This window comes from Cimex lectularius, unplaced genomic scaffold (assembly GCF_000648675.2).
Source record: "Cimex lectularius strain Harlan isolate CLEC.00 unplaced genomic scaffold, Clec_2.1 scaffold8, whole genome shotgun sequence".
In the NCBI taxonomy this organism is placed as follows: Eukaryota; Metazoa; Arthropoda; class Insecta; order Hemiptera; family Cimicidae; genus Cimex; species Cimex lectularius.
The window spans coordinates 1,326,794-1,349,053 of record NW_019392656.1 but is presented as its reverse complement, the minus strand read 5'-3'; the positions used below and the strand labels follow the sequence as shown (position 1 = coordinate 1,349,053).

At 34.6% G+C, this 22,260-nt stretch overlaps 2 protein-coding genes across 4 annotated transcripts; both read right to left on the bottom strand.

Moving 5' to 3' along the window:
* Positions 1–291: 291 nt before the first annotated feature.
* Positions 292–13,008, bottom strand: LOC106669727 (probable ATP-dependent RNA helicase YTHDC2). Of its 3 annotated transcripts, none has more exons than XM_014399403.2 (25): positions 12,732–13,007; positions 12,586–12,676; positions 8,346–8,539; positions 8,089–8,282; positions 7,854–8,020; positions 7,535–7,794; positions 7,414–7,468; positions 5,095–5,230; positions 4,909–5,037; positions 4,635–4,816; positions 4,387–4,565; positions 4,198–4,325; positions 4,000–4,134; positions 3,752–3,940; positions 3,572–3,691; positions 2,759–2,916; positions 2,584–2,698; positions 2,243–2,514; positions 1,895–2,121; positions 1,645–1,832; positions 1,456–1,582; positions 1,145–1,255; positions 1,000–1,083; positions 819–949; positions 292–762 (listed from the first exon to the last, which is right to left on the bottom strand). In XM_014399403.2, exons 1-25 carry the CDS (start codon positions 12,838–12,840, stop codon positions 391–393), a joined length of 4,053 nt encoding a protein of 1,350 aa, XP_014254889.1. In that variant the 5' UTR covers positions 12,841–13,007; the 3' UTR covers positions 292–390. The 3 variants fall into 3 exon arrangements, with proteins under 3 accessions (XP_014254889.1, XP_014254891.1, XP_014254890.1); XM_014399405.2 differs by having other exon boundaries at positions 311–762; positions 1,145–1,210; positions 12,732–13,008; XM_014399404.2 differs by having other exon boundaries at positions 311–762; positions 819–943.
* A 2,347-nt stretch (positions 13,009–15,355) lies between these two features.
* LOC106669754 (nitric oxide-associated protein 1) lies at positions 15,356–21,479 on the bottom strand. Its single transcript, XM_014399449.2, has 10 exons — positions 20,916–21,479; positions 18,045–18,217; positions 17,249–17,416; positions 17,108–17,189; positions 16,682–17,040; positions 16,479–16,629; positions 16,139–16,323; positions 15,938–16,086; positions 15,655–15,875; positions 15,356–15,599 (listed from the first exon to the last, which is right to left on the bottom strand). Exons 1-10 carry the CDS (start codon positions 21,385–21,387, stop codon positions 15,418–15,420), a joined length of 2,142 nt encoding a protein of 713 aa, XP_014254935.1. The 5' UTR covers positions 21,388–21,479; the 3' UTR covers positions 15,356–15,417.
* Between the last annotated feature and the right edge of the window lie 781 nt (positions 21,480–22,260).

The window sequence follows — 22,260 nt, the reverse complement described above, 5'->3', positions numbered from 1 at the left end:
GAATGTTATATTTCATAACACAAAATAACTATTACAACCAAACTAATAAACTTCCAGAAAATTAATTAATGTTATTTTTTGCAAAGTCAATGCAATAATAAATGTAATTTTAGTTTTTACAAAAAAATATCAACCTGGGAAGAAGTAAAAGTTAAATAAAATTGACAATTACCATCACGTTTTATAATTACTTTTTAAATGAACCATGTTCATTAATAAATCAACCAAATTAATATCACCAATTAATCACCAAAAAATGCTTCTTTTTTTTTTTTTTTTTTTTTTTTTTTTGCTTAGCCAAAGCAATAATAAATTAATTTTAGAAATAAAAAAATTAACCCGTAAGTAACATAAATAAAACTTAAATAATTAACAATTAAAATCACATAATTATTTATAATTGTTGAAAAGTGCTCGGTTCACCCTCGGCCCTCTTTGAAAATATGAATTGTTAGACCAGCTGTGGCCATCCAGTAGCTGCAGCAACATTTCACCGACACTCGGCTCAATTTCCTGCCCATCGCGGCTCATCAACACTTCGGCGTATTCGTTATAAGGATTAAAAATATGACGAGTCGCGTGGTGTGGAACATTTGAACGTTTGATCCATTCAATCGGAAGAGGCGGGTTGTACAAAGAGCCTGGGATCAACTCGGGCGGAATTGATTCCGGGCTCACAGGCATGTCACTCGTAAGCCTGGCGTAACCTTGGAAGTGATTGGACCCTTGGATGCTAAAGACTAATAACACAGTTTTTCCACCCTGCAATTGAAATTTCGATTAAAAACAAACCGCGAAACGTAGCATCGCTTGTTTACCTTATGGGCTTGAACAATTCTGTTTTGAGTCATCGGCAAGAACGACCACATTTTATGTACAAACGAAAGTTCAATGTTTTTCATAATACCTGCCTTGATTACAAAATATCTGAAAGGCGACGCACCTGAAACTTTTAACCCTAAATAAGAATTCTTTGACCATTTTATTTTAACTACTCACAGTTTGATCTGAGAGTTTCTATAGCAGATTCAACGAGTGGAGTTGTACTGTCGTCAAAATTCTTCGACGTACAGTTGAATCTTTCTGTAAACATTTGAGCAGATATTAAGAAGTCCGCGACATTACGGTGTCATATATGATTTACCAAAATTTTTAGCAGGTGAAGCTGAATTGGACGATCGGTTTCGATTGGGCTGGTTTACTTCTGACCCTAACAAAGAAATATTGCTGTCAGTATCACTGAAATCCATCCTTCCTACAAATAAATTTCAAAATTATAACAATAAAGTCAAATTAAAACAAATAAAAAAATATATGCATGAGAGAGGAGAGAGAGAGAGAGAGAGAGAGAGAGAGAGAGAGAGAGAGAGTGTGTGTGTTTGTCTTAAAATAAAAAGAAACTAAATTGATTGACTTATTTACTAAATTGATTTTTTTCTTAATTTGACAATTGACCTGATGAAACTGTATTAGGTGTCATAAGGTAAGGTCTTTTTCCAACTCCAGGAGGGTGAATCAATCCAAGCGCTTGTTCTTCAGCAGAGAGCACTTTAACTATTGTATTAATTACCATTTCTTCCATCTAAAAAGCAATTTTTTATTTGTTTGATATTTTTATTTTATCCTTCTTTTTTTTTAACTTACATAATTAAGCACTTTGTTCAGTCTTAATTTTTTAGCAAGAAGAGAATGCCATTTGATTCTGAGTTGTAAGGCCAGCTGGGCAGCCTCAGAATCTGTCCTGAATGTGGCCCAGTCGTCGACTTTAAGCGTGGCCGTCTGGTTGGGTCCAACGTCCTCTTCCTCGCTGTCTGACCCAATGCTTCCTTCCACTAAAACAGAAATTTCACGCTGAACAACGGACAACTTGACAACTCTAGGGGAAAAAGCGTACATTGCGAGTCGGAGTAGGCGTCGAACGGAATTTTAGCCGGCCCGGCAAATACAGCGACTGTTATGGGAGAGACGACTGTTGCTGTCCTTATATAAGACTGTTGGCCAACTTTAGTCAACTCTTCGTATATTATCCAATCGGAAGGAAGGCCCTCGACAACTTTTTTTTTAGAACTTGCATTTTCTGTGAGCACAGATGTTGCATGGACCCTAACCTTGTGTTCTTTGCTAAGGAAACAAAGTACCAAATAAGTATTTTACAATATATTTAGTATATTAATTATCCCATATATTAATTTAATCATTTTAAATAAATCAAACAAAAATTTTAATTAAAAAAAACACATACACAGTCCTTATAACTTTGTGTTCTCTATCAATCCGAGCAATATTAGGGTACAGTCCACCTATGAGCGCGGCTTTCACCACAGCCCAGTTGTCTGAATTTGAGTTGACATATTTGATATCTAACGGGGCTTTGGACTTTATAAAGCCAGACGCCCTAAGCTGAGCAAGGACTTGAGCCCTCGTTCCCATTATCATTTCCATGTTGGCCCCGTTGACACAATTCTGGTAGCAGAACTGCTTGTCCCGGCCTTGCTTCTTTGCTTCTTGCCAAGCCTGAAATAGAATTTTTTAAAATCGATAATTTCAAATTTAAAAAAATATCCTAGGATGATTGACAAATACCTGAAATACTTTGAGTAAGACCATGTGGTCGCTAAGGCTCCCATTTGAAAACTTGGAGCGATCGCTGGCCATTTTCTTTCTGTCCGAATTCGCCTCGGGGAGTGTAAAAATCTCTCTAAAAACAATTAGTCGAAAATATGAAAAAGTCAAAATAATTCAGGTAATTTGTGATTACTTGTAAGAAAGACAGCACACGATCGTAAGGACAGGATCAAGACATTTGAGTACTACAGCGTATATAAGCATCTTCCCATAACGTGGATCAACAGGTAAATCTAGCAGATGGTGTCCTAAATCAGTTAGATCCTCCCAGGTATCAAGAGCATCAATTGTCTAAAAAAAATCAATACATACAAAATTACTGGAATCAATTTGGATCCAATAAGTTTTATCAAAAAAACGCCAACTTAATATGATTATAGCTTTAAATACTTATTGAGAAATGAAGAATATTAATAATTAAATTCACTAATTTCGTGGTCCGCTTGACCAATTAAAATATTACATTTAATTAAGGTTTTTAGTTGAGATAAAAAAGTCAATGGCACGAGCGGGATTCGAACATTTCGATTGAAAAATGGCAAAAAGGAGGGAAAATTCAAACGGTGGGGTTGAGATAGGAAGTTGGTGTCCGAGTGGATCAAGATCACGATAGCTCAAGTGGTAGAGCACTGGCGTATTTAGCCGAAGATCGTGGGTTCGAATCCCGCTCGTGCCATTGACTTTTTTATCTCAACAAAAAACCTTAATTAATTGTAAAATATTAATAATTTCAATTAATTTTTTCTTTTTATATAAGATCTTGGTTGAGATGAAAAAGTTAGTGTCTCAGACAGAATTCGAACCCACAACCTTCGGCTCAATCGTCACAATTTCATCATCGTCATGTCATTTCAACCAAGACCAAAAAAATTAATTGAAATAATTAACATGGCCAATTAGGCCACTGAACATAAATGGATTAATATTAATAACATAAAAAAATTACTTTTAAGAGAGCTACTGCACTTCTACTCGCCACAATAGAAGGAGGATCGATAGCTCTCATCAAAAAATCGACAATTGACGTATTAGGCGGTGCTAACTGCTTTGCAAACAAGCACAATTCCTAAAAAATAAGCAATGAAACATCAAATTCTATTGATGTAATAATAATTGTATAGTTTACAGAAAGTGGAGTCCTGAGTATTTCAGGTAAAGGTTTCGGATTCATAGCCTCGTAACGTAAAGTAGAGTAGAGCCTGTAGCACACTCCAGCCTGAACTCTACCCGCTCTTCCTTTCCTTTGAAGCGCTGAAGATTTTGATATCCAAATGGTCGACAATTGGCTGGCTCCAGTTAATGCATTATAAGATTTCTGTGTATAAAAAAATAAAAATAAAGTTAACAAAAAAAAATTATTCATGTTTTACTTACTTCTTTAACTTTCCCAGTATCTATAACATAAATGACATCTTCAATTGTCAAACTGGTTTCAGCTATGTTTGTTGACAAGATCACCTTTCTCGCATTGGGAGGGGTCGGCCTGAACACAAGCCTCTGCATGCTTGTCTGAAACATAAAATTTTTGATCAGCATCGTCAATGATTTTATAGTTTCCTTAAATGCACCGACCTGCATATTACTGTGCAGCATTAGAAGAATTATTTTACTTTTTTGATTCAGTCTATTGCTCTCGGCCATTATGATTTCTTTAAGTGTATTTATTTCAGAATACCCTGGGAGAAAAACCAATATCCCGCCTAAAAAATATAAGCTATAAATAAAATATTAAAACATTAAAAGACAAAAAAAAATAATGACCTTTATTGTTACTCTCAAGGTGTATATTTGAGATTAAAGTTAATATCAGTTTATAATCAATAACATCGTCATTAGCAGCGTTACTGTACAACTCGAGCATTTCCATATCAGCATCGCTTAATTTTTTGTTTCCTTTTTCACATTCTTTCACAGCAGTTGTATTTTGTTCAAAGTTAAGTCTAAACACGATTAATCATTATAAAAATGTCTCGATATTTCATTTCATAATATATACAAATTACACTTACGCGTACGCTTCTAATGTATCACTGATTTCCTGCCTGGAGAGATGCTTTGCCCAGTCCAAGGCGGTATAGTCATTGGAAGATCTGACATAAACATTCGCCCCTAAACATAAAAGTTGTTCGACCGTTTCCAACGATCCACGGGCTGCTGCTACCATCAAAGCTGTAACTCCGGTATCACTATGCTGTAAATATTTAAATCGACATTTAGCCAGTTAAATATTGCCTTAGCTTTTTTTTTTATATTAAATTTACACTTTTAAAATTGAAATATAACCTGGTAATCAACTCCGACTGCTTCTGATTGAATTATATATATTACTTGCGCAAAAGCGCTTTCAGTACCGTTGGTCCAGGCTTCAAAAAGTGCAGCGTCCATTTCTGTATTGGACGTGTTTGCATCGATCTGGAAAGAAATACTGTTATAAAAATCAACAGACAAATATAAATGTGTATGTCGCACCTGGGGACTATCGTTAACGAGATCATCAGAGGTTCCTTGCATGACAGCGGTCCACTTGTCTAAAGCGGCCTTTTGTGCCCTCCTTTTTTCCAACTGTTTTCTGAACTTTTCCATTTCTGCATTCATGTAACCAGTTCTGAAAAAAAAAACTTTTTGTTAATTCTTTTTGGTTTTGTTTTTCAACGGGCTACGTTTGATCAAAATAAACTTCAGAAAAATAAACATGTTCTAAGAAAATTATTTTACTTAACGTTTTCAGGTCTCAGTTTTGGATGCTACGTGTTGTTACGTGTTCCCGCCTATAGCCTCAATTGCTTTGCCCCCCCCCCCCAGCAAGATTTATTTTGTATTTTGTATCAAATTTCAAAGTGTTTGAATCAGTCTTTTTCCTTTTATGTTGCACAAATTCTGTACAAAATTTGACATTATGTCGTCTAAGTTCTTCAGAAGTAGAATTGTACATAGTTTACAACAGAAGTAAGTAAATGCAAGTTGATTCAAACAACAATATATTCCAAAAATTACTGTGAAAATGTAAAACTAAAACTGAGACCACTTGGCAGAGGAGAAGAGAAAAATCAGAAAGTTAAGGGTAGAGGGTTGGGAAGAGCAGGGACATAGACAAAAGTAGGACAATGAAACTTAGGTATTGTTGATTTTCCTTAAAAAAGGAATTTATCGCTATTTTGCAAAAGTTTGACAGAGTCGCCAGATTATGAACAGAAGGGAAAGTAAAGAGTGGGTCGTTGATGATGAGGGCGAGAAAAGAAGCATGAGGTCTCCATTCACTACCGAGATGTCTGCTACACAACCTCAGCTCAATAGATGTCATGAGTGCCCAGCTAAGGCTTCTAAAAGGCAAAAAAAAACACAAGGACGAGATAACTCGTCACTAGGAATGGGGTGAGTACAAACCTGAACAAAATATCTCGCTAATCCCAAAAAGGTTAAACATAAACATAAACTGGTTAATTTTAAATCGATAATAATAATTGCTTTATTAAAACAAAATTAAAACTTTTCGTTATATTAAAGAACAAAAGCATTATGGAGATGGATCGTCCGATCTGTCTGCGAAAGGTCATTGGTTTACAAATATATATGCAGCTTAGAGAAGAAAGAGAGAAGAATAGAAAAAAAGAGAGAAAAGAAAAAATATATAAAAAAATAAAATAAAATAAAATACAAAAATACGAAGTTATACCTAAAAAAAAAATGCAAAATACAAAAAATAAAATAAATAAATAAAAACGCGAACTAGTATTAAAAATGAAGTCTATATCCAAAATTTTGATGGCTTAATAACAATGAAAGAATAAAACTTAAAAATTAAATTCTTGAATCAATTCGTATCTGTAGTTCCAAGCTTGTTTAGCATACCGAATCAAGCACTGAAAATTTGAGCCACTCAAGAACCGCAATAGCTCATTTCTTGGGAGAACAAAACAACCAAGGTGTAAGAACCGAATCACCCAAAATTGAGCACTCCGCCAAAAAGTGAAACACAGCCTCGACAGCACGAGAATTGCATAGGGAGCATATACCCAAGGGGGAATTAGCCCTATTCCACATAGCTGAATTTACATCTAAAACCTCACATTTCAGCTTAAATGCCCATCTTAGTTCATGCAAGGAAAGATCGTCAAAATTAGGCTTCTAGAATTCAAACATGGGTGAAACTTTTAATTCCTTGTAGAGAGACAGGTGTGTAGATGTTTGAACCCATAATAAGCAATCTTCCCTATGCTGAGAGGCAATCTTGAAGAGGAGAGTAGAAAAATGTACCTGCCAACTATAGATGTTCTCAAGGGTCAATGAGAAAACTAGATTATATTTATTAAATAAAAATTTCCAATGAGCAAACCAATGGGAATTAGACTTAATTATATCCAGTGATGTGATTTTTGAAAACCTTGTGTCCGAGAAAGAATCACTTTTGTTATGAAAGAGAAATGAAGCTTAAGTTTATAAAGAAACACCAAGTCAGTTGCCGTTTCCAAATACAGAAGGGTACCCAAGTATGAAGTAACGTTGCACTTTTTCTATCGCCTCAAACCTCTGATACCCCAAACCTGACAGCCGTAACAACACATCACCGCGCGAGAGACAGCATTAAACACACTAAATTTTGCTTTAATAGGGACATAATCTTGCGCAATAATAGTGGACCAGGTTCTGTTTATGGCCTCTGCTGCTGACGTCTTCCTTGATAAATGTTTCGACCAAGAAAGTTGAGGGGTAAATATTACTCCTAAATATTTGTATTGTAAGAATACAAATCGAGAAATTGGCAAAAGAATGAACACAAATAATACTCACTGTTTTAATATGTCTTCAAGGAAATACTCTTTCACCTCAAACTGCTTTCCAGGTACTATCAATTTCAAAATTTTATGTTATTTCAAAATAGAAAACCAAAAATAGAAAAACTGTTTGTTACCTGGAATTATAGGGCAGTTGTTAAAATAAGCCGAAAATTGTTTGGCATCCAGCGTCGCAGACATGAGGACTAGCCTGAGTGAGCGATATTTAGACAAAGCTTCTCGTAAAACGATGAGAGTGAAATCTGAAAGCCTGTCTCTTTCGTGTATCTCGTCGATAATTACATGTGTCACCGACGCTAGCATACTCTCGGCAGACATCAGGCTTCGGAGCAAAACACCGCTCGTACAGTACATCAAGACGGTAAAAGCGGAAATTCTATAAGCGGAGAAATAATGAATTTTTATATTTAGTAATAATCGCTTGACGATCCTTACTTTCCCTCAAGCCTGATTTGATATCCAATCGACTGGCCGAGCTTCTCACCCCTTTCGGCTGCGACCCTTTCAGCAACTGAAACGGCAGCGATCCTCCTAGGTTGAGAGCATATTATCATGCAAGGCCTTCCTGTTCGCTCATGCCATTCCAGAAGATACTGGGGAATCTAATAAAACAAATTAAAAAATACAGTTAAAACCGAATTCGTAATAAAAATAGATACAAGGCAAATACCTGAGTGGTTTTTCCTGATCCCGTCTGACCAGTAATGATAGTAACAGGATTATCACTGATTGTCTGAACAATAGTTTCCATCTGTGAATAGACAGGCAATGAGCATCTAAACTGAGTCATGGGCTTATTTGCAGGGGGTGGCACTTGAGGGCTGCCGACTGAGATGCGTCCCAGAGCTCGAGAACTGTCCTTGCCTTAAAAAAAAATTAAAATTAAAATTAAACTTACCACACAATGTGTTAAACCTAAAATATTACCATCCTGATAAACATCTTTGCATCTTTCAACAGGAGGAAGGCAATCCTGTCTTTCCTTTGCTGAAACAGCATATCTTGTGAGAAGAGTAGTTAAAAATGTTCTTGATATCTGAGTCAAGTTGACAGTGGCGTCCTTTTGCATAATAGCTGACCCTTCTCGCTTGTAAACAGTCAAATAGCGAGCACTTCCTTTCCTGAATAAAAGTCAGTATTTCAAAATAGAAGAAACCAAATTAAAAGTTGATATTTTTAAAGAAATAATAGCTGGAAAAAATTAATACTCATATGGAGTTACTGAGTAAATCCAAATGAAAAGTTTAACCATTATCATACAGAAAGAACAAAAATTTGATCATCAAAACTAACAGGCCAGCGCTGCACCCAGAGGTCGTATGCCATGAGAAACCAGCCAATGCTGGCACCCAGTATGAAGAATTAATAGGCAAGGAGAGGTCTTGAGGCCATCGTTGTTAAGGTGGCTCCAGACATGTGGTATTCGCCGAACTTTTCCTCTCAAGACGCTTATTTTGGCATTTGCCAAATAGCATGCCTATGTATCCACACATACACGGTTTGTACAACCAGCCAGTTTGTGCAGATACAGCGAATATGTATTTGCTATGTGCCTTGTGAATCCTCAACATGCTACCAATCGTGATGGACAACATTGCTGCAGCTGTGGTTACTGTTTTTTGTAGTGGCTACAAACTCAGTCACAAAGTAGTCACAGAGTACTGTTGCCCCATCTTACTTTCGATAGGTTTTCACGCATCAAAAACCTCATTCAGATTTTTGTTATTCGGAAGAGAAGCATTCCAAATTATTGGTTCAGCTTGGTACAGATAGAGGAATTCCAAGACTGTTATGTTGGGCCAATCCATTCCTAACCGACAGAAATGCTGTGATTTTTTTTTTATTATTAATACTTCTATACTAGTTAGGAATCGTTTATTGTTCACAATTAAATAGCAGTGTTGATTAATGATTAATAGATATCCGTACAGTTGATTCGCGAATGTGCATATACTTTGAGTTTGGCTATTTCACGAATATTTGTGCACTTTGAAGCTGACAAGGAAACTGACAATTAGTCGAGCATGACTAGCACCGAATATTGTTGTTCAAATATGATGTTTTTTGATCGACCTGCAGATAATCTATGTGGAGTTTCAATCTTCATGGAGGTCATTAGATAGGTGAAGAAAGAAGAAGATTAATTGTTGGGTGCACCAAGCTTTCGGCAACTTATAGTGCCATCATCAGGGCTTTCCCAAGAGTGCAGATTAACATGGAAAAATTATTGTAAAAGCATCTAGGGTTTAAGGTTATGAAGCACATGGCCAGCATACTATATTTAACATGGTGAAATTAGTCATCTCGGTAATAAAATCCATATGACTAAGATTCAACAATTTGTTCTGACTAGCAATTTCTTATAGGTAACATTTATGATCACAGAGAGTATTTTGACTCAAATTATAGCTATTTATAAAAACTATGTACACAGGATTAACATTAATGAGAGAGAGAGAGAGAAAGAGTGACAACACCATCGCGTCAGGTTGGACTGTTATGACATATACATAGACTAATTTCACCATGTTAAATGTAGTATGCTGGCCATGTGCTTCATAACCTTAAACCCAAGACGCTTTTACAATAGTTTTTCCATGTTAATCTGCATTCTTGGGAAAGCCCTGATGATGGCACTATAAGTTGCCGAAAGCTTGGTGCTCCCAACAATTAGTCTTCTTCTTTCTTCACCTATCTAATGATCTACATGAAAATTGAAATTCCACATTGTTGTTCAGTGAATAACCGAGCACCTATCCCCATTTCGGGATTTGGTAAACCTTTACTCAGCATTTACACTATTGGTGTATGGGAGTCCTTGAAAAAGCTTTGGGATCTGGTTAAAAGCCTTAAGCTTTTTTTAGTTTTAGTGAACAATGGAGTTGCACAATGGGCCAATGCTGGTTGTGGTGCGCAGGTCTTAAAGAGGCTGACTTCTTTTCTAATCTCAATTTTAATCTTAACACGTAAAGATCGTTTAAACCTCTTTCAGACAAGGCAGTTTGGTTGATCCAACTAAATTGCCTGGTTGACTCTCGATTAGTTGACTGTCGTGTGAAGGTTTTTCTCGGGTGGTTTCGCCCCAGGCAACTTCTCTCCAGAACAATGTATGTTCCATGTTAAAACACAATGAATCAGAAGAAAAGTATTTAAAAAAAGGAAGAAAACCCAGTTGAAGAAAAATGTGGGATCATCATTTGTAATTTGGGAAGCAAGCGCTTTCACAACTACTGCTGTGCCACTTCCCTCCAAGCTGCTTCTTTTAATTTTGTCACTACACCCCCTCACACTTAATGTCCCATATCGCAATATTAATATGAATTTTTTCAATGACATTGAACCTTGCACTGTCTATGGTGAACTTAGCCAGTTGACTCAACTTAGGTGACTGGTGAGAAAGACAAATACCGAGTTGTGTCTTTTGAGTTAAGCCAACCAGTATGCGGACGAGTTGACTGCATGTGAGGGGGTTCAGGTGGCTCCCGATCATTTGCTACATGGCTACACTCCTTGACACCCGTTTGTTCAACTAGTCAATTAACTGCCACATCTGAAAAAAAGCCTTATGCTACCTAGAAAAACTATCTGGCCTGTTCCCAAATCAGAGGCTTTCTGTACTGTAGAACAGATCGTTATTTTACTTTTTTTTACAGCATTCCCTAAGTAGAGATGTTAAATACACATAAAATTAATCTTTCATGCTAGTACATCTGTAACTGTCTGATAAATGGAAGTGTCCCCTAAACAGAGGAGCTTCTTATCAAAAGTTTCACTTTTTTTAAAGTGTGCAGTACTCTACTACACAGGAAGAATCACAGTTTAGGGTTATGACACATGTAGCGGTTTTGACTGAAGAGTTTAACATGCCGGGTTTTTTCATAGCTGACAGATGCTGCAGTTTCATTACTTCAGGGGAGACGACCAGTCTTGCATGTAGTTTTCTTTTTATTACTTCTCTGCTATATTACCAACGGAAAAAAGAACGAAAAACAGTTGAATATGTGTTCGATTGTAGGAAAAATACAGAAAAAAGAGCACTTCAACAATTTATGCTTGGAATTGTGGAATCATCAAGAAAAAAAAGGTAGAAAATTTCAAAACGTATAAGACAGGATCAGACTGACTTTCAACATAATGACAAGGCTGCCTTTCTCACTGGACACGAGCCCAACATGAAATATCTGCAAAGAATTGATGTGACATCCCTGGCGTCATTCGGGTTCAGGACATTCCTCTGCCCTATGCTAGATTGAAAAAGAACAAATCTGACATGACATCTCCTGCTGAATGGATGAACCTGTGTTTAAACAATTCGCTAAAATTGTAACTTACAGAAAATGAGAAATAATTTTAAATCCATTATATTTCATGGTCCTATTGACCAAATAGCTTCTTTCAATTAATTAATCTTTATGTAAGGTATTGGTTGAAATGAAAAAGTTAGTGCACCACTCGTGACACTAACTTTTTCATTTAAACCAATACCTTACATAAAGATTAATTAATTGAAGGAATAATTTTAAATTTAATTTTATAAATACATATAAATGAGTACAAGTTAATGTACCTATATTACATGTAATATAATAGTAGTTCATGGAGAAAATAAATGAATAAATAAATGCAAGATAAAATCAAAAACAGATGGTTTATGCGCAGTTGTACGTAAAACAGATACGTGTGGCATGGTTTATGGAATACTACATAACCATCCCAGGAAATTCACTTTCAAACCCAACTCGGGGAGTCATCTCATCGTTTTGAAACTGCCAGGATGATGCACCACCATCAAAACCAAAGGGTCTGTCATGCCCCTCTTTCGAGAAAGAAATGACCTACCGACTCAGTTTTCCTCATGGTGAACGCGTCGGTCAAAACCGCTATGTGTGCCATAAGCCTTAGACGAGGCATCAAAACTACAACTATGCTGATTATTCTATACATCTTTAATAATCAATTCTTAGTTTATCGACTCAGAACCGATGTGAAACATGAGGACATTTTTGTTCCCCGGCAACTGCAACCTCTATGTAGTTTTGAGAACTGCTGAACATGACTGTTAAAAATAAGGACACTATATTTATGCTTTAGTTTTGATGTTATTAAAGCAGATTAGATATAATCTGTCAAACATTGCAATTATGTATTATATGACTTTGCGACATACCCTCTGCTTTTCGACTTGAGGCCTTGCTTCCTCGCCTCCATGTGAACGTAGGCCCTCTCCGAGGCGGTGAACGAACTCGGAAATTCCCATTCTGCAAAACCAAAGATCAAGACGTGTCGTAATTTTTAAAAAAAATCCTCCTTTACCTTTGAGTTCTTCTGTGTTCAGAAACTTCTTGAATGCCACTTCCACGGCTATTTTCAGCCCTTCGCCGACACGGACGTTGTTCTGGTTGTTCTTGTTCCTTCGTGGCATCTCGATAATTTCAAAAAGCCTCTGGTTTCACACCGTCCGGTACTGCCGACACGACATAACGTCGATAATTTAAAGTAGATATTAATGTGTGGCGGCCGAAGTCGGTCAAACCGTGAGAGGCTCCAACGGTTTGTTGTTGTTGTTATTGGATGGTAATCGCCAATCGGTAGTTTTACTCTTCAACAACAGTCATACGTCATCAATCGTTCTTCAGCATCAGAGATCAATCTTCATTCCTTTCTCACAATACATTTTTTGTTAAATATATCGACTTTAACTCGACTCAAACATGAAATAAATAATAAATAAATAAAAAATAAAATAAAAATTATCAATAAAATTTTTGTAATTGAGCCAAAATAGAAAGTACATTTTTATTTGGTTTTGATTTTAAAAATCCTATATCATGATGGCAAAAAAAGAAATGAAAAGGAAAAACTTTTATTTGCAAAAAACTACAACAGAAATAAACAAACAAATAATATACATAAATATGTATTATCTACTTAATCCCTTGATAACACATCATCCTTGATTAAATTCATAAATTTATTTTAGATTTTTAGCAAAAGAGTGAATTTAAATTGCAAAATTGTAAATTTGATTTGCAAAATGTTCAATTTAAATCGAAATGGTTAATTTGATTTGTAAATTATAGCAAAAAAATGTAAATTGCAAAATGGTGAATTTTATTGTAAAAAGATTAATTTTACCTGTAAAAACTTAATTTAAATTGCAATATGGTAGATTTGAATTGTAAAAGAGTGAATTTTATTGCAAAATGGTGAATGTTTTGCAAAATGTTGAATTTATATTAAAAATTGTGACAATAGTTTGTAAAAGTGTATTAAGTTATGGAAAAATTATTAATTTAAATTGCAAAATGGTGCATTTGATTTGTACAACGGTAAATTGATTGGTAAGAGTTAACGTAACTTGCAAAAAGTGAATTTAAATTGCAAAATTGTAAATTTGATTTGTAAAAAGGTGAATTTTACCTGTAAAAACTTAATTTAAATTGCAATATGGTAAATTTGATTTGTAAAAGAGATAATTTTATAGCAAAAAAATGTAAATTGCAAAATTGTAAATATGATTGTAAAAAGATTAATTTTACCTGTAAAAACTTAATTGGAATTGTAATAAGGTAAATTTGATTTGTAAAAGAGTGAATTTTATTGTAAAATGGTGAATTTGTTTCACAAAATGTTGAATTTATATTAAAAATGATGACAATAATTTGTAAAAGAGTGTATTAAAATTAAGGGAAAATTATTAATTTAAATTGCAAAAGGTGAACTTGATTTGTACAATGGTAAATTTGATTGGTAAGAGTTAATTTAATTGGCAAAAAGTGAATTTAAATTGCCAACTGGTGCATTTGATTAGCAAAAGGGTAAATTTTACTTGTAAAATACTGGATGTTAATTACAAAATGTTGAATTTGATTTTTAAAAAATGAAGTTAATTTGCAAAAGGGAGAATTCAAATTGTAAAATGGTGACAATGATTTGTAAAAGAGTGAAGTTAATTTGCAAAAGGGTGAATTTAATTTAAAAACCTGTAGACTGACCAGGATTTCTTTGTTTAACATTGTGTTTTTTTTCTCTGTTTTTAAATATAAGCCAATTCAGATGGTTCAGGTCCTTTGTTTTGTTAATTTTTTATATTCTCTAAAATTTTGTTCTAAAGATAAAAGGCCACTATTCATTATTCTACTCGTCCTTGTTTTCCATTCCTGAGATTTTATTGTTCACTCTCCTTTACCAAATTCAGCCCAAATTTAACAATATTTATTTATCTCACCTCTCTTCATTATATTTGTCCTAGCAATTTATGATTGTTCAGTGTAATTTTTTTTTTCTTTTTTTAAGAAATATTATTCATTGTGTCCTCACGTTTAATTTATGTTACAAATCAAATCACATTGCAGCATTTCATAGCTACATAGCACCACAAGCACATTTATTATTACTGTTAATTATAATTTCAATTAAGAATAGTTTCAAAGTCATGACGAAGCAGATATACAACTTGACAGCTTGAAGAAGAAAGAATCTGTTTTCTATAAAATTGGCCGGGGCCACATGAACCCCGGGTGTTCCGTTGTGAAGATGGCCAAATGTCAGCCCCTGAATTCGGACCTTGTACCCTTACATTGACGACCATCTTAACGCCCTAACTGTTGCAGCCACTGATGCCCCTTAAATTGGCCTTATCCCTGATATTTAAAATTAAAATTGGAATTTTAATGAAATATTGATTATAATATATTATTACATTGAATATTACAAAATTAATTTTATTGGTTATCAATTATGTATTTTATTTATGTTTAACTCAACGAAATATCACTGTTACTATTGTGATGTAAGTGGAAATTTATTTATTGAGAACACTGCTATATTGATTAGTATTGAATTAAAATAACATGAAAAATAAGTTTTGGCGTATTCACTATTGTAGGACTGGTTATTTTATTAGAAAAAGATATTTTGGAATGATGACTGCCAAATTTATAGAATTTAAAACAATTTATTTACAAATATTTACATGACTGATAAAGATTGTAACACCCTAAAACAGAAGGTAATTAGGTTTTGTTCTTTGGTAAGCAGGGAGTTTTGAAATTCTCTTTCCCCGTTGGTTGACAACATGAGGCAGCAGTGCAGGAATCCGAACGTATATCCCTCTTGCCTGTGGAGTCCATGGAAGTAACGTACACATCTCTTTATCGTTTGGTGTAATCGAGACCCATCCTGCAAAAGCGAATTTTAACGCCCACCCGAATACTCGCTTGTTTAAAAGACATACCACAAGACGAGAGCACTATGTCGGCACAACTTTCATATTTGCTCAAACCGCAAAAAGTTGTCTCCTTCCCTTTCGCTAGGCCCGGCCACTTCGTCAGCCTTTCCCCTCTGCCGATCGGAATTCCCATTTTGTCAGTGCCGACGAGGTTCTCGTAAACTTCCTCAGCGTTTGAAGTCAAGCAAATGGTAACTGGTAGATATTTCGAGGAAAATACAGTGCACCTGAAAGTTTACATCAATAAAATTAAAGTTTTCAATAAAAAGGCAAATTTAAACACACTTACCTCATAAATGTATTACCACTTATGAAATCCAACCGTGCCATGCCACCAACAAACAAAGTCCATTCTGGTTTTAGTAAAAAGCTCCTTGGCTCAATCATTTCCTTTGGTAGTACTTGCACAATTTCCTCAGTTGTAAGTAGATCTAAATTCTAAAAGACTAAATAAACATATTTTATATAAATATTAAATATTAAAATGTACCTGTGCGTCATGCAGCACACCAGGAGTGTCATAAACCCAACGACTTTTTTGTAAGTTCTTGTCATCTGGATCCAAACCCGATTGAGGGATGACTGCATCTTTCATTTCCTCCCTGTTAGCAATTGAAAAACCATCAGCAGAGCCACCCATTGTTTTACTAGCGTAGAATGTTTTTCCTATATGGCCTACAACAATAAAAATTACCTTCTTTATTCCATTAAAGATAATTTGTTGTATTTTTATTAGTCCAATTTTAGAAGTTATCTACATCTTTCTAAAATTGACCTAATAAGAAAAAAATGAATCTTTTAAGTTTAAAGGTTTCTAACATTGTATTAACCTATTAATTGTGGTGGAGTTTGGAGTTTCATTCTCAAAGATTGTATCTGTTCTTTTCTCAGCTTTTTTTCTTTGTGAATTTGCTTTTTATCTTGAAGCAAACGAATAGTCCTTAAATACAGCCTCCAACCCTCCGGATTCATAATGGGAAACTAAAAATCAAAATAATTAATAAAAGAAAAATATTTTCCTTGATATAATTACTTTAAGTAGATTAAGAGTCGTTCCTGGCCATGGGGAAGTAGTGGCTCTTTGCACGAAATCCCTCGCCCTCACTTTGCAATAATCGGACTGCAGTAATGAATTAAAAAGAGTGGACTTGCCGACGTTCGTACATCCGACAAGATAAACATCACCCTTGTACCTCCAGACGTTGTGAAGTTTCGTGATGAGCTCTTCGACTCCGAAACCCGTTTTGGCTGAGATAAGTTGTACATGTTCAACCCGAGCTTCACGAGGAAGGGCCTTCCTCAGAACCTCTTGTACATGATTAAACCATCCTTTTGAATCTCCCCAGAGCAAGTCTACTTTGTTTCCGACCAAGAATATTGGTCGTTTTTTACCTAAATTTGTTAATGTAATGTATCAATTAAATGTTTTGTTTTTTAATTCTTATAATGTACATTTTACCTATTAAATCTAAGAGACCTGGCCATATACTACATGGAAAGTCTGTCAAATCGACCATTAACAAAACCATCGCTTTTTCATTCTAAAAAAAAGAAAGAAGTAATCATAAAGTATAAAAGCTTTTATAATTTTTGTAAACACCTTTATTTTTGAAATCAGCGTGGGATACGAATCAGGATCTACCGTGACAGACAATGCAGCATTGTAGTTTGTAAAGAAATGACACCTCTGGCAAGTGATTGACCGTAAATTAACATCTGTACACTTTTTGAAGATCTCATATGGTAAGTATCCAGGTATAGAAAAATCCTAAATAAATTAATATATGGTTCATCAGCAGTACAGAAAAAATAAGGTATACAGTACTGTCTCCTTAATCTAAACTTCGCCACTCTGAAAATTCCTGTACTAATAAATTTAAAAACAAAATTTTCTAAAGACAAATTGGACATGTATGTGTATTCTAATAAAAATAAATTTTGTACATGCAGTAATAAGTTTTTTTTGTACATACATATGTATATATGTATTTGTAACATCTTCTCTAATCCAAATACTCCTCTGCAGCAATTAGTTTGAATTATTAAGAAAGCACTGTATTTTTAATTTTTTTATGTCGAATTGAACATAAATTAAAATAAATAATTAGAGGTACATTTGTGTTCTTTAAATAAATAAATATTTAAAATGTATTTTTAACATCTTCTCTAATCCAAATACTCCTCTGCAGCAATTAGTTCGAATTATTAAGAAAGCACTGTATTTTTAATTTTTTTTATGTCGAATTGAACATAAATTAAAATAAATAATTAGAGGTACATTTGTGTTCTTTAAATAAATAAATATTTAAAAACAAATTAAATAGCATCAGTTTTTACGACGACTTGGATAATTTTATTGCAATTATTTAAATTTGCCTTGAAACTCATAAATTTACCTGGCAATGTAAATATGCACCACATCCACCACAGGGCACTTTGCTAACCGGAACATTAGGATTGCATGTTCCATAATTTAAGTTCCAATCTCCGAAATCTGTTTCCTCTGTTTCGTCGAGTGTATATTGTTCGTAGTCATTCATCCATTTTTTTCCCCTGGCGTTCAATGGAACTAAAAGATAATCGATTGATTTTAAATAATAAGTCATAAGTAGTAATCGACAGAAGATAACCTGATAAATAATAATTTTAGCTCAAGAACAAAAATGAGTGAACCTTTCAACGTTAATTCGTCAATAAATTATTTGGTGTTTAATTTTTGTTTTTAATAAGGTTTGTCGTTGCAATTTATGAAAAAAAAATCTTGCATTTTTCATGGATATAACGTGAATTTGCACTTTGCTAATGTAGAGAAGAATAACAAAATAACTATTTTCCATTGATTCATAACAAAGTTTGCTAAGAAAAAGACACAACCCACATGAGTAAATGTCGTTTTTCCATCAAAATAAAGGAGAGTTAGAATGGGGTAAAAGTTTATCCAACAAGGATTATCTATTAGTATAATGATGGATGTACACCCTTCCTAGGTTCCAGGATATGCACAGAATAAGAAAAATGAAGAAATGGAAGCCATTGCAAGGCAGGGAACTGCCACACTGCTTCTGCAGGACAGAAATATACACTGTCGGGGAAACAGAAGAGAGCAGAAGGCAGAATGACACTACAGCTTTTCTTTTAACCATCCAACTCCATACTTTTTTTAATAATTTACTAATTAATATAATTATTACAATATGTAATATTATATTTATGTGTGATGAGTAGTGACAGTTAGTCGATAATTATTCAGAAATCGTGAGATGCGGTCTGGTGTGATTTAGGTTTAAGTAAAACATTTTCTTTATCGTGCCGACATTTCGATCTTTATTGAGATCATCTTCAGGGCCTGGGATTTACAAACATTGTTTAAATTTAATAACTACATGTTGGATGTGGAAAAAAGTGAATTTATACAATGCAAAATATAAATATTTCTTTTTTATATTCAATCAAAGTATTTCTACCCACTCAAAGTGTTTGTCTTCTGTGTAATTGTGCCATTCTTGCGTGTCGTGTTGAGAGTTCCAGTGCACTTTGTGTGAGTAGAAATACTTTAATTGAATATAAAAAATATTTTTTGCATTGTATAAATTCACTTTTTTCCACATCCTACATGTATTTGTTAAATTTAAACAATGTTTGTAAATCTCAGGCCCTCGAGATGATCTCAGTAAAGATCGACACATTGGCACGATAAGAAAATGTTTTTCTGAAACCTACATCACACCAGACCGCCTCTCACGATTTCTGAATAATTATATTTACATTACATTATTTACAAGCAATGAGTTGAATATACAAATGACATGGATCATGTCTCGTGAGGGAAGTTAATCGTTGTTCTTCCAATTATATACGAGGATTAATCCTCATTTAGTATGTCGCATCTCCACACCAGCCGACAAAGGTGAGAGAAGAGAAGTTTATTGTGGAAAGTTGAAAATCTTTTGGAAATTATTTTTTTGCACAGGGATTTTGAGGTCTTTGGAGAAGACATAGTAGGGAGCATTGACTATGATTCTGAGGACTTTGGATTGGAAGGGCAGAATTCTTTGGATGTTGGAAGGTTTAACGTGTTCCATAGTTCTCTGTCCAGATTGGATCCCCTGAAGAAGACAATAAAATTTGTCGAAAGCTTGAGCATTGATATAATACCATTGTATGTTTAAAGACCACAACCCGAATCAACAACATCGTAATGAAAGCTGGTTGATCGCATAAGAAAAACTAAATGAAGAAGTGACCACAAGAAGGACCTTAGGTAAAGGTTTTTCGAAAGCCAAAGTAAGTCTTGAATATCACTGACAAAAAAATCCTCATAAGATCAGATAGCCAAGCAGCCAATAAAGCATTAGCATGTAAAAGAATCACATCAAAATTAGTCAGTGAATGCATCCAAAATCGCCAAAACTTGGGGAAACACAACAACCTGACGGTATCTTGGTTGCCAGGGCACACAGGGGGGGGGATTTTGAGTAACGAGAAAGCAGACAGACTGGCCAGAGGAGGATCTGCAAGACCATACATAGACCCCGAACCTATTCTTGGGGTAACAAAAACAAATATAGAATCCTCCATCGCAGAATGGATCCAAGCAAAACAAAAGGAGAAGTGGATAAACTCTAGCGGTGCTAGACATACATAGTAAACTTATGATGACATAGTAAACCTCACCGAGACTGGCAAAAACACTGCTGCAATTGGAGAGGGCCAAACTCAGAGGAGTGATAGGACTACTAACCGGTCACTGGCATCTGAGAAAACATCTACACAACATGAGTACATACAGCGATGATCCCATTTGCAGATTATGTAATGAGGAGGAGGATACAGCCACTAATATCATTTTCGAATGCGAAGCAACAGCTCAATGGAGGTTTAACCTAACGTACGGAAAAAACTTAGGGAATCAAATCGCAGCAGCAACAGTCAATGACCTGATACTTCTAAGAAGAAGGATTGAGTCTATTGACTGAACTAAGGAACTAGGAAGGTACAATAAGCCGGAAGGCTGCAGTGCCTGGGGAATACAAACCCCGCTTCCTAATAACCTTTTCCACCATACCATACCATAACAAATGAAGAAGAAAAAACTATAGGTTTAGGTTTGTATATTTAAACTAGGGATACTACAGCAGATTATAGCGTTACAATCCCATGATTAAATATTTTCTAATGCACCTTCTTAAATAATTACTTTTCTCTAGTCATGTCTTAACTGTCTATTATTAAGAAAATATAGTTCTTAGTAAGCATCCGATACCCACCCACGCTCTGCGTTCTCCAATTTTCACTGTCCCAGTCTATATCTTCGCTTCTTTCTTCGACGTCGTGTACAGAGACTTTAGTGTTGAGGATGTCAGACGAGAAGGGAAAACGGACCTGATCCGTCTCTTCGCAATCCTCCTCCTTGTTTTCATCGCATTTCATATCATCCGAAATAAGCCTGAGGGCGTACGAGGAAACCTCGACAGGCTCCTCTTCCGAATGCTTTTCCAACATCTTTCGTTGAATGAAGTTGTACTTGTTGATGACAGAGTTGTAAATAATTTTGTTCTCGAAACATTCCTCCGGTTGGGCAGAGTCTGTTTTGGTCGAGTAAAACCGGCAACCTGAGCTATTCAAAACAACTCCTTTTTGGCTAATACATACCTTTGAATAACGTTTCAACTTTTCTTTTAAAATAAAAGTCCTGAACAAATAAGTTCTGACGCCGTCTGAAATTAAGTACCTGCTCATGACCTGACTGATATTACAAAGTACAAACTTTATCAGTATAAGGAAGAATAAACCATGCTTTTTTTCGGGTTACAGAATGGTTACACCATGTTTTTATAACATGTTCAGAGCCTGAAAGTTAAGGTCAACATTAACTTTCAGCATCATTAACTTAAAATCACAACAAAATATAAATATTAAATAATAAGACAGAAGATAGAAACTATTAACTAAAAATTTTCAGACTGTAGTTTCTAATTTTGTCTTCTGACTCTCCTATGTTAAGATATATTTAACTGAAATAATAAGCAACTGTTAAAGATACAACATGAACTGATCAAAAACAGTTAAAAGATCTAAATTGTACAATCGTTTTAATTTCATATTTTATTAATTAGTAATTAATTTGTTGTAATAAAGTACCAAGCATAGGCTGCAGTATTATCAATCAAAAATGTCCAACTTTCATCTTAATTAAAGTCACCTACAAGAGATCATTTATTATTAAATACATATTTTAAATAAATCATAATAAAAAGAACATTTTTATTATTTTATCTTCTTTATTTACCAATTAAATAATCAGGCTCTTGAGATCAATTCTTCAATCCAGACAGAAGAAAGTAGAAAAAAAAATTGTTGCTTCTGTTTGTTCAATATTAGACTAGTCTTTAGAATAACAATGCTAAAAATATTTTGCAGACTCTGGTCTTTTATTATCTACTTTAATTGATAATTTGATTCAAAATAAAAACTTAAAATTTAATACTTTTTTTTAAATATTGGTTCATTTAACGTTAATGGACATGGCCGTTTCTTCTTTCCAAAACACAATGTTGGGCAGCAGACCTAGCCTCAGTAAAAGAGGCAAGACAAAAAGGAAAGTGCAGCACA

Coding starts and splice junctions, on each gene's coding strand:
- LOC106669727 (XM_014399403.2), bottom strand. CDS start 12,840: ATGCCACGAAGGAACAAGAACAACCAGAACAACGTCCGTGTCGGCGAA. Junction 5,231..7,413: donor CTTGAAGACATATTAAAACA/GTGAGTATTATT, acceptor TTTTTTTTTCAG/AACTGGTTACATGAATGCAG. Junction 4,326..4,386: donor CCTTGAGAGTAACAATAAAG/GTCATTATTTTT, acceptor TATATTTTTTAG/GCGGGATATTGGTTTTTCTC.
- LOC106669754 (XM_014399449.2), bottom strand. CDS start 21,387: ATGAGCAGGTACTTAATTTCAGACGGCGTCAGAACTTATTTGTTCAGG. Junction 17,190..17,248: donor CGCTGATTTCAAAAATAAAG/GTGTTTACAAAA, acceptor TCTTTTTTTTAG/AATGAAAAAGCGATGGTTTT. Junction 15,876..15,937: donor AGTGGTAATACATTTATGAG/GTAAGTGTGTTT, acceptor GTAAACTTTCAG/GTGCACTGTATTTTCCTCGA.